We start from the raw sequence: 12,490 nt of genomic DNA, 5'->3' as shown, positions 1-12,490 counted from the left end.
AACTTCAGAGTAAAGGCAAGTGCATTTCAGCCATGGTAGTGTCAACAGCATGCAACACATGACATTAAACAGATGCAGTGCCTATGCTTGAAACATTAAATAAAAATTAAGATACATTAAACAATCACTTGAAACATAGGCCATGCTATAAAATGCCCTTTAGCAAGTTAACCACCAAAAACCCCAATGAACCCTTATTTATTTACTGGTAAAACCTAGTATGACAGTTTCCCCAGCACACTGAAGATCTATAGTTTTGTATTTAATTTTATAATAGAATGCATATAAAATATTATGATAAAAAATTCATATTCATGTTACAAATCTTCAAACTGATAAAATCCTCTTTTGGCTGAAGCTTAAAATAGTTTGTCTTTCCAAAGATGCAGCAAATTACTAAGATTTAATTTCCCATAATTGCTTTTGAAATGCATTCTTCCCTTGATGATTTTGAATTGCATATCAAAATTTCATATTGATCTAAGCAAGCCTGTTCTACCTAGTGGCACGATTCCTATAGTCTAAGAGTGAGTTTCTCACAGGTTTTCAGGCTTCAAGAAACAGATCCCTTTAAAATACATACTCATCTTTATTTTGTGCAATGCTTTTTACAAGGGATAGAGCAGAAGTGCACTAGAGAAACTTCTTTTTAAAAAGGCATTTCAAAGAAAGTTTCTTATGTACATGTGACCAAAATCCTTGGACAGTGAGGAACAATTGACCACAAGTCATTTCCCTTACCAAAAAGAGTACATAATTCTCTAAAAATGGAGTAAAAACCACAGTGATAATAATGCCCATTTTTTTTTAGACCTTTATGATAGACATAGTAACATACATACACAATTTGTGGGACACATTAAGCTTTTATGGGTCATCTTGTCTCTTCATAAAAAATAGACTGTAATATAAAATATTAAAACAAGCTATATAACTTGTACCATATGAAGTTTATATATGACATTTTCAAAAGGACTATTATGTAGTAATATATTAAAAGATTATTTTCAAGTAGATTATGATTCAATTTCATAGACAACATGTCTATAATATGTATTCCAGCAGTTATCTATTCTCAGTAATCTGAAATATGCAAAATAAAGTCTCTGTAAACTTAGAGTTTACTTCCACATTTCTCAATTTCAAGCCTATTTTCTGTATGCAAGATTCCTGATGCCTTCAATGGGAACTAAGTATTAGGGCCTACTACAAAGAATTTTAACGAAAGCCATGGTATTCCTCACAAACTGAGTGAAAGTGAATTTAATCACATTTTCAGAATGACTAATCACTTGGGTTCTTGCTTTCAGACCCCAGAATATGTTTTGAAAAGCTTATGTCCTCATCCAATAGAATATAAAACAGGGAAGTTGCTCCGTGGTACTCTAAAAGGTCACTCTCAAGTGCTTTTGGGAATAAAGGTCAGAAAGACCCAACCTAAAAATACTTAATACCCATTAAGATCAAAGATTAGTACATACACATATTAGAGGTTAGATTTAAGAGCTGTATGACCCCCACTGGATAAGCAAACTGCTTATAAACATTATATACAGCAACTTACCCCACCCCCCTCCCACCAACATCATGTTTCTTAGGTGTTTATAATTAATCTCAATTACAGTTGAGAAGTTCTGAATGATTCCTACTGCAGATGGTGAATGCTTCTTCTGTAATTGCTGTACTCCAAACAGCTTACAACACTGGCATTCCTTAACATAATAGAAGCCAAGTTCTCATTCCAGTAGTTGCAGGAGTACCAGAACTTGACCTAGTAAAAATCTGGTTTTGGTTACAAAAGCAGTTTTTATGTTAAAATCTTGTCAGAAACTTAAGTGTTGTATTACACGTTGCTTTACAAAAAAGTACAATGTAAGCATGGTACATTTTATCTACAATTCTTTTCCAATTTCATAATTGCATTGCTATATGTGAATATATTTAAGTTGAAAAATAACATTCTGTTTTAATGGTGGCAAAACAATAAGTACTTTGCCAGCCCTTTCCCATTGCAAATCGTAAGTGCTTGCCAGGAAAACTAATAGTTCACTGGCTATTACAAGTGACAAAATCCATTAAACAAATTTCATCTACTAAAATACATATGTCCTTGAGTTTCTTTCCAGTAAGTTTCAGAAGCTATCTTGCATACATTTTACAAGATCCCTCTTATCAATACTCACTGGAGTGGGCTGTACTTAGTGGGAAGACAGATCACTTTGGAAGTTAAAAGAGGGGTAAAGAAATAGGTCGTATTTTTTAACTGGTAGCTGTTGCTGTTCCTGTTTCTGCTTTCCCCACTGGTGTCTCAGGAAAAAGTAGTTTTCTAAGTATGTTTGCATAAAACGGTCCATACACTTGTTTATTAAAGTTTACAATGCTTGCATATTGAGATCCAACAAGCTCCATCTCTCTCTGAATCACTGAAAGGCCTCCTGGCATGGTAGGCATAGACTTCTGAAAACTGGGAAGAGCAAGCAAGCTTCTCAGGAAGAACTGGATCCGTTTATCTGAAACAAAATATAAAGTACAATCAGAAGTGAGAGCCCAAGTTGAAAGCCACAGTCACTTTGTAAGCCCCCTACACATCAACACAGCTAACGGGGGTAACACCTCTTTCCCAAGCCTGTGTTGTAGTGGGCAACAATACTGAAAGCTTCTTGAAGTTGGCTCCTGCAAGCTGGACACAGCATAAACCTGCTGCAACAAGTTACATTACCTAAGTAGACTCAAATTACAAAACCCACTAAGTTTAAACCCAGAACTGACAGAAGGGAGACTGAAGAGCACTCATTGCTCTAAATTCCCCTCCAAAATATGAGCATGACAAGGCTTGTTCGTACAGGCACTTTTAAAAGTATTTCTAGCTGTGACTAGCCATGCTCTACAGCACACTAAGAACACCCTCTATATGTAAACAATATTGCCTTACTCTTAGTTAACCCCATATTCTACTGCAGTAAAAGTGCTTTAAAAAAAAAAATTACACATCTGATTAAGCTTGCTGGGAGTAAGTTGATATATGACATGACACATACAAGACAACAGTTATACATAATCTTACTACTAACCAATCAAGGAACAGACAGGATTATTCTCCTCCACAATGTGAGCGATTTGACCCATTAAATTACTCTGCATTTCTTCATCAAGAGTGGGAAGACCTCTTTCACCTAGAGACCTGTTCACTTTACTGCAAATCTGGACACCTACAGAATTCAGAGCCTCCTTCAAATCGAAAGTTCTGGAAGAAAAAAAAACAAACAAAAAAAAAACAGAAAAGCATTAACTTTGGCAGTTTCTAGAGCATAGGTTGTAAAGTGACCTTACTTGTCTTTTTCCACTTTTACTTTCAACCCACTCTTTGCAATAAGAGAATTTAGAAGAGTTATCCTTTGCAGATTTACAAGCATCTATAGGTACAGCACAAATCTCCATGTGCAAGATAAAATAAGGACCTAACAGGAAAAATAATTGCAAGTGTGCAGCAGTGACACCAGTTCATTTTGCCATTACACTGAGGTGCTTTCCTGGGCCACATGCATAGCATTTAATGAGAAAAAGCAGAACAGAAAACCATTTTAAGACACTTCTTCGGATCACATCACTTACTTGTAGGCAGCAGAAATAAGCAGCCAAGTAGCTTTAACTCCAACTAATTTGAAGCAACTGGCAAGACAATTCAGTGAGTGTACTGCCAGAGCCTCTCCAGTATTAAGAGCATATGAATGAACTTCAGTACTAGGCTCAAAGCTCTGTAGACTAACATCAAGATTAAGATTTCATTGAAGTATACCTTTGAAATCATGTGCCTAACAGAGTTAATTTGTATTGTAAATGAAATATAAATACAGATTATTAAAATTTGACATTTTCCTATTATTAACAAGCACTGGCATTTGAATTGTTTCCAAGGGTTTTCAGATCCACCTGGTATTTCCTGTTAAAAAGAATATAAATATGAGGAGTGATAAAAATAAGGCCTTACTTCTTGTTCATGCCTTCGAGAAGAGGAAAACAGATCCTTTTCAGCTGCTCAGCAAAATCAGGCACATCTACAATTGCTGCACCCACCATATTGTTTGTTATGAGACTAACACAAGCTATGATCCTTAATTGTCTGAGCTTTTCTCTCAACTCCTGAAGACGAGCTTCATCTGTTATTAGAGTCTAGAATTGAAACATTAATACCAATTTAGAAATACAGAGGGAGAGAGGCAGGAAAAAGGACACGTACAGGATGTAGACATGAAGCATTTGTATTTTTAACCACTAATATGCAATGTCAGAAGAGGCAGCAGCTGCAATATCCTGAATATGCAATATTGCACAAAGTGGCATTATGTATGAGTACCAGAAGTAAGCCTATGGCAGGGAGAAAGGTAATCCCTTTGGTGCAAAGGAAACCAAGGACATTGCATGTTATTCCTCATCACTGCTGCTGGAAATTTGCAACCAACAAATCACTGATGCAGAATGCTCAGGGGATCCAGAGGACATTGTAGTGATCAAGGTTACAGACAACAGTCTTCTGGATTCAGCTGTCCTTGGAAAAATGAACTGGAACCGATGGACAGTGATGAACAACTGTGCATGACAACCACCAGCTCAACCACCAGAGCAAATTCTGCAAGTGGTACATAACCTGCTACAGGCAAACACACAGTTGATCATACCAAGACTGTAATTCCCACAAGAAGATGTAGCTGGGGTGACTTTTTAGGTTAGAAGGAGTTCATCCTAACCAAATCCCTCCACTGAGAAGCACAGGGGCATTAACATTCAACTATCTGGCAGTAGTTTCATAGTATGGCAAACCAGATCCATCAGAGGATACCTGTGTGTAGCTACTATTCAAAACTGTTCAAAGTAAGGTAAGAATAAGATGGTTTCTCTTCTGTCCACTGACTGAGAGCACTAAGAGCCTCTGCATGTATTCAGCAAGTTCTCTGCCAGGCCACCCTAAGTATAGCTAAGGAGCTCACTGCAGATGCTAATTTTAGCCCTGACTGATGGCCAGTTTCAAACTGGCTTTATGAAAAGTTGCAGAGGTCAGTGATCAGGAACTGGTAGGAAAAACTGAACACTGACTCTCAAAGCAGTAGTTTTTATGCACTGAGAAAGGATGAGTACCTGCTTTAGATGTCTTCAAGTTTTTACTGATTCTGTCCTAATGCAAGAGTGATCCCACTAATCCCTGCTGCTCTTAGGAAAACAGAATGCTGTATCAGTTTGCTCAAAGGTATACAAAGCCAAGAGCTGTCAATACAAAACCCAGCCTTTGATCATGGCTAAGACTGCTCTTAGGGTGGAGCTAGTGAGCTATGACAGGAGAGCACGAAAACAAGGCTTACATTGTTCTTTTCTAGTTGTTGCCTATCTTGTATTTCAGCAACTACACTAGCATATCATCTCCAAATTCCAAATTTACTATTCAGAGATTTAAGAAGTGCAAGAGAATACTTCACTTATTGTCATCAATAGAAGGATTATTATACTACACCAATGTTTACACATAGCTAGAAGTCTGAAGACACTGAGTACACTTCTTACCTCTGGAATTGTTTTATGGTAATTCCACTGTAACAGTTTCAAGTAGCCATTGTTTAGCACCAGTGTAGGACTAATGGTTCGTTTAGAACTACTATCAGCACCAGGGGATGATGAAGACTCATCAGAAGTAGATGATAATTCATCTTCTATCGATTCCTTTATCCATTCTGTTGTGAGGTCCAGGGCACCTATGCATTGCAAATCAGTACAGTTTTACTGCATGCTTTCATCAAAATAAACACTACCTTAAGGAAAAGAGTTGTACACATAAGAGCATATGACTTCTGAAGACTCAAACATAGTGGGGAAAGTCCAAGTTCCCAAAGCACTCCCAGGTTCTCCCCCCACTTTTTTTCAGGGAGGCAACTTACTAGTTGGGGTACAGGTCTGGAAAAATAAAGGTGAAGGGAGACAGAACTCTGTGAGAGCATTTAATTTGCTGTCAATACACTGCAGGGTGTATCAGTGACTCAGGGTTCCCATTTTAGAAGCCCCTTCTCCAGACATAAGCTTACTTTTTTTTCCTTGGAAAATATGTTTTCCTGAACCCTGTTTAGCCACACCACAGAAAACCTGCAGTAGTGGATCAAGTTGACTTTGCACCACCTAAGATTTTTCCTCAGAGCTTGTCTTTTGTTTATAAAAAAAGGAAAAATGATCCTGTCCCAACTTTCAGGCACGGTGACTAGTTTTATATGTTAACTTCAAACTAATGACAGACTGGCTGCATACAGAAGAAATAAAGTCTCATCTTTCAGTATGTAGGGCTCCTGCCTCCAGACAGGAAGAGCTACTGACTGTTTTTCAGACCCCAACCAATACAGCAAATATGAATTTGTCTGAAAGCACCCCAGATTACAAATGAACATACTTCACAGCTAGTTAAGCAATTGCCCATTAGCAGCTTGCTTGTCAAAGAACTTCTGCATTAGTTAGATCCAACCAAGAAACTGTAGTTTTCCTCCAAATTAACTGCAACTGACAGATTTTATAGCATGTCTTTAAACAGTCCTTTTTTAAAGAAAGGTTTTATTTAGATAGCAGGATACATACTTGGTGTTTCTTCAAGAATTTCCTGGAATTTTGTTCTTTCGTAGTCCACCAAATTACGCTGAAGGTATGGCCTAAGGTTTTGAATTGTGTAATTTGCCATATCCATTTTCATCAGGTCCAAAACACGGAATATTTGTCTGAAAGGAGGAGTTTAACATTTGACAGTTAAAGCAGTCTCTTGATTTTAAGCAGCACATGTGAGGTACACCTACATTAGCAATTTCACTTCAATTCTGGGAGAACTAAACTTCATCAGTATTTCAGTGTAACAGATAAGTTACATAGAGCCCAGGATACTTGAAGGAGTATTGTGTGTAAGGTTTGGTGTAAGTTACAGATACCAAGACAAGTATGCAGCATCCCTAAATACTACAACCCTTGAAGGTTTTTCAAGAACTGCACTGAAATTGGCACATTTCAGCCTAAATGAACAGATTTTAGCATTTTAGTTACTCTAATTGCACAAAGAAAAACAATTCTTCTGTCCCAGTTGCTTTGGTCCCTGCATATGATCCAAGTTACAATAAAACAGTAGAACAACTACCATTCACTCTTAATATTTCTTTTGTATCTAAGGAACAGTAAACCAGTTATAGTTTCCATACAGTCTGAGAACAGGTGTTATGTAAACTGACACAATTTAAGACTTTAAGACTATACCCCCCTTCTTCCACTGCCCAGTACCCTTTCAGAAGTTTTTTCCTCTGAACCCCCCCAAAACACTCAAATACCAACCTCAGTAACTCTACGATATTGTCAGTTGCTTTTAACTGTTTTATATCATTGTCTCTTATTGGAGCACACAGCTTTCCCATAGTGTTGATAATATAGTTAGCTAGTCCATGAATATCTACAGCATTATGTTCTGCCTGCTGCCGTATAAGATCCGTATCTAGAACTTCACAAATTTGATTTTGAATCCTGTTTGCTCCAGGAGTCAGGAAGGAAAGCCCAATCTAAAGTAGGGCAGGAAAAAAAAAAAAAATCTCATTAATAAAAACCAAATCTCTTCGTAAACATGCTGAAGTAAGATCTTAATATTAATGTTATAGTCTCCTAAATACACTTGGCAAGACACATTAAGACTGAACGTTATCTAAGGTAGCAGGAAAGAAGGTCTGTTAAAATGATCTCAGTACAGTTCTGCAAAAAAGCTCAAAGCTAGTAAAACAGAAAGAGTGCCTGGGATACTGCCCTACAAAACGAACATTTACTAACTCAAAATTTTGAAAGACTTAAGATTGTGCCAGGATTGAAGGTGTGCATGATCACATGCACATCAACTAGATTGGAAAAGAATCAACTAGATTGGAAAAGACCTTTATGATCATCAACCCCAACCCCTCCCCCAGTACTGCCAAGTCCACCACTAAACCATGTCACTAAAGGCTGCATCTACACAGTTTCTGAACACATCCACGGATGGCCATTACACCACTTCCCTGGGAAGCTTGTTCCAAAGCCTGACTCCCCTTTCCGTGGAGAAATTTTTCCTCACATCTCATCTAAAGGGCCAGAAAAGGAGCCGAGTGGGTCTTGGGAGCGTGAAATGCCCAGGGAGGTAGGTAAACAAAGTCTACATGAGCTGGTACAGTCACATTTATACTCCTGTTCATGCCATAAGCTCACAGTACATTGCTGGAAAGAGTCTAGGAGCGGTGTAAAGCTTTGAGAGAAGAGCTGAGTTGCAACTAATCATAATATATTAATATAAATATACTAATTTATACTATATTTGCACCTATTTGCAGTTCTGAGTAATGGTGGTTTCATCTTAAGAGGTGTTGACCGAGTTAGCAGACTCTTCAATTCAGAACCTTTCAGACCTAGGCTTAACAAAACACCACCAGGGCACAAAAGAGGAGGAACATTACCTCCCTGATTTCCTCAAAGAGCTTGATAGCATGTTCATATTCTGGAGGATCTTCATTCAGTTCCGATTCCAAGTGATCCCAAAATGCCTTGTGTACAATCTGTTTCACTGTGCCTGCAAAACTGTGGAATAAGTCAATTAGATATAGAAATGATTCCCAACTATTTCTCATCATTGGTAAAAGTGATTTAGATTTGTCTTATCACAATAGCTGGTAAGGGAAATGCACATCACCAACTACTGTGCCCTGCAACCATATCTTTCTTGGGCTGTGGGTCATCAGCTCCCAGATCGTGGTCTAGACTGACAAGTCTTTTATAAAATACAGGTGTGTCTCAGGAAGTGGTGCTGGCAACTCAGATGTTGGTGAAGAGGTATTACCTTTTCTATTTCCTTCTTGAATTTGTATTCATTGTCCTAACCTCACAGGTTATGTTCTATGCTTTCTCAAAAACCATTCTCTGTCATACAACCAATTATCAGTTAAGAGACTTGTGCAATTAAAAACACCCTTGTTTTTTACACAAGTTTTCTAAAAGAAAAGACCAGGGTCATTTTTAAGTTGCTCTTGCTTACGGATATGACTATTTAGCTACCTACATTAGGGAAGTTATATCTTACTTCCTTTGGATCTCCAGGTATTTCTGCATATCTTCTTGGGCTAATATTAGAGCTATGTTCATGATGAGCTTTATCTTAACACTACCACACAATGAGCTATTACACACAAAGTCACCATTTCATCTTTTCCGCAGGGCTTGGAACTGCACAGAATAGTGATATTCATCTTCACTATGGGCATTCATACTACATTGACCCTTTATCTTCCATGACATTTAAAACACAGCAACATGCTCCAAGACAGTGTATCAAGTCAGCTGGACAGCACCACTTGTTCCAAGCAAGATAGCATTGACAGTGACTCCTGGAGGGGCAGGATAAAAATGTTTTGTTTTGGGATTTTGTTTGTTGGGGGTTTTTTTGTGTGTGTTTTGATTGGGTTATTTTGGAGGTGGGATGGTATTTTATTTTACCCTCTTCCCAATCCCAGTGCTGCTTTTCACAAAATACAGGCTCTTACCTGTTCTGTGGCAAGTCTTCATGTTTTATGCAAAAATTTGCATTTACAGCAATTTCATGAGCTAGAGTCAAGTTTGTCAGATTTCTGGCAGCTGCCATCAGTTCATCAAATGTAATCATCTTAGGAGGACTTGCTGCTGGAACAAACAATATCAATTCAAGCCAAGTATCTATAATTCATAAATGCAGTTGAAAAATACTAAAATTTAAAAGTTTTGCTGCTTGCTAACTGGACTCTTGTACTCTAGAAGAAACAACCTAGGATTACCAGGTCTTTATATCTTCTCAAAACACTAACTCAGGAAACTCCCAGCTTATCAGGGGTGTGTATGTAGGTAATACCACACAAGTCTCATAACATTTTGAAGAGCAATTTCCTATTTCTGCATCTTAACCAAGATATTCTTTTTCCCCCTTTTAAAACAGGATCTTGCATTCCACAGATTTCCTACCAACTCTTCCATAAAATCCACCAGACCAAAAGCATGGGCAATAAGAGATACCAGATGTCCATTATAATTCTGAGCATATAATGGCTACATTGTGGTTTTATTGCTTGTAGAGAAGATTCTGAGGTTACTGACCTGAGAACCCCCCCCACATTCATGTTCCATAGCAGATGCATCACAAGTTACACTTATTTTTTTTTTTTTTTACAAGTAAGCATTAACAGTAACTCTACATGAGAAAGCAAGAGTAATTCCCAAAGTTTCTAAACCCCCAAATTCTGCCATTTAATTTAGTATTTGGAATTAAGCCTTTGAAAACTGATAATAAAGACAGACAGATAGCCAGCTGTCAGGTCCACCAACAAGCTTGCTTTAATGTAAAACTTACAGAGATGCTAAAAAGTACACATAGCCTAAGAAAGCTTACAGACATGAACATGAAGCACATCTTAAGCCAAGGTTTTATTTATCATTACTCAAAATACATTCCTTGTGCAAATGTGTGTTTTCTGTTTGATTCCAATATTTATGAAAGAAAAAAGTGATTTTGAGATTATTTTCATGTAACTTGATGTTATAATATAAATCAGCAAGCTACAGATTTAATTTTTAAATGCATGGAGCAAACAGAAGAAACCCAACCTTTGCACAAAGCTGTATCTGTTTGAGAGGAAGACTGCTACCAACATCAAGATTAGGATGTCCACAGTGGCACACTTTTCTTACACTTTCTGAAGGGAAGGAGTGCACAAGGAGACCCCCAAGGATACAGCTGCTGGTGGTGTTCCAGACACAAGGAGATGCGCTGCTTCACAGCAGAGAGAAAGACATGCCTTTCTCTTAATTCTCTTAAACAGATATTCAGAATCCCAGGTTCTACCCATGATAGCAAAGAGAAATGAAATATATTAGCCTCATCTGTCTATGCACAATGCAGGTAAGGTTGAAATAGGCTTACACGCTGGAGAACTGGGTTTGCTGGAAGAATCGCTGTTAAAGCTCTGTCTTGAATATTCAGAGTCGCTAGAAGCGGCTGTGCTTTCAGAGAGGCGCGAAGACTCTGAATCACTGTTATGCTCGTCATTAAGAGGCATTCTGATTCACTTTAGGTGCTACGTACACAAGACCTGGAAAAACAAAATACAGTTCATATAAAACCAATGCTTACTATTTTGTTTGTTTCTCAGAAGTCAGATACTGGTCATTACTTTGTGAATGAAGAACAAGTAGCTGCCTTTCTTCAAAAGGTGTTACTGAAAGGATCTGGCTTGACGTGCAGAATCACACAGTTATTAACAAATTACGCCTGTTATGCAAGCAAGTTTTGTACCTTCTGCTGTTTCATACCTTCATGGTTATGTTACAGACAGTCTGTAAATTCACTGTATTAAAAAAAAAAAAAACCAAACAAACAAAAACCCAACCAAACAAAAATACAAGACTATCCCACATAACTCCTGAAGTTGCCTGTTGTCAGAACTTTGGAAGTCCTCAACATCCATAAAGGCATTACCATCCCCCACTCGACTTCACCAGCAAGTGATGTTTAGCAATTAGCTTCCTTCCACAAACAGACTGTACTGAGTGGAACAATTGTGAAGCAAACATAGAAGTTTCTGGGGCAGAACAGGCAAATAATTCAGAACACTACATTCTGACAGGGTGTAGCTGAAAGTCCAGCCTCCTCCTTTAGGTGGGTTTTTGCTCAGAATCAGATCAACAATGGCACAGACCCCAAAAATAATGCTAGGGTGAGGGTGGATGGGTTTTGTGTTTCAAATCAAATGGTAACTGAGCCTCTTAACATTACGTTCAGCATAAACAACATAGAGAAAACGTCATGTTTCATAGTGCTTCTGTCTACATAAAGAAACTGCCTCCCAGGCAGATAATCTGCAACTGCAGAGAATTCAGACAGCTGCATAGTGCGATAGAGATGATTAATGGTTGTATGACAGGAAGTGAAAAATATGCTCCTAATCATATTAAAATGAGGAACTGGAAGTCAGCCATAATTACTACCAAAGGAATTTGGCCCAGATACCAAAAGTAGCTGTCCATCTTTGATTACAGCCACAAAGCATACTATAGTAGACTTTATGGAGAGACATAACCAACAATACTTTCCATCAGCAAATTTAAGTAATATGACTTCATTTACAATTAAATTGCATCAACTTCAGCAGGCAAGAAATACCACACTTCACAACTGTTGAACTTGGAAAAGCCACCTTTGGAAGCAGAAAGATGATCTCTGTGTGTATTTATGTGGATCAACATATCATAGGGCCAAGAGATAAACAAAAGGGAGTAAAAATGAAGATTTCTTTACACTGGCACCTAGTTACAGCTTAAAGCACTTGAGTTTTTGGGTACCAGCTCATCCTGAGTAGGCCTTTATAACCTGATGAGTACTACCCTGTTAATTGAGATGATTAATATTTGTTAGGTGTATGTTTACTCTTCCTCCTCTCCCAAGAGG

At 37.9% G+C, this 12,490-nt stretch overlaps 1 protein-coding gene across 1 annotated transcript; it reads right to left on the bottom strand.

Moving 5' to 3' along the window:
- Positions 1-2,259: 2,259 nt before the first annotated feature.
- On the bottom strand, positions 2,260-11,102 carry TCP11L2 (t-complex 11, testis-specific-like 2). Its single transcript, XM_010021533.1, has 9 exons — positions 10,967-11,102; positions 9,561-9,696; positions 8,481-8,601; positions 7,342-7,562; positions 6,607-6,743; positions 5,554-5,741; positions 3,989-4,170; positions 3,072-3,244; positions 2,260-2,510 (listed from the first exon to the last, which is right to left on the bottom strand). The coding sequence occupies exons 1-9, from the start codon at positions 11,100-11,102 to the stop codon at positions 2,260-2,262; spliced, it is 1,545 nt and encodes a 514-aa protein (XP_010019835.1).
- Positions 11,103-12,490: the final 1,388 nt, after the last annotated feature.

This window comes from Nestor notabilis, unplaced genomic scaffold (genome assembly GCF_000696875.1).
Source record: "Nestor notabilis isolate BGI_N333 unplaced genomic scaffold, ASM69687v1 scaffold25809, whole genome shotgun sequence".
Classification (NCBI taxonomy): Eukaryota; Metazoa; Chordata; class Aves; order Psittaciformes; family Psittacidae; genus Nestor; species Nestor notabilis.
Note: the sequence above shows the minus strand (reverse complement) of the source record. Positions and strands in the feature narration are given on the sequence as shown.

Bases quoted from the DNA above. Each gene is read 5' to 3' on its own strand.
- TCP11L2 (XM_010021533.1), bottom strand. From the start codon at position 11,102: ATGCCTCTTAATGACGAGCATAACAGTGATTCAGAGTCTTCGCGCCTC. The intron at 3,245-3,988 runs GTAAGGCCTTAT...TTTTTCTTCCAG, and splicing joins CTCGAAGGCATGAACAAGAA to AACTTTCGATTTGAAGGAGG. The intron at 2,511-3,071 runs GTTAGTAGTAAG...ATTTTGTTTCAG, and splicing joins TCCTGTCTGTTCCTTGATTG to ATAAACGGATCCAGTTCTTC.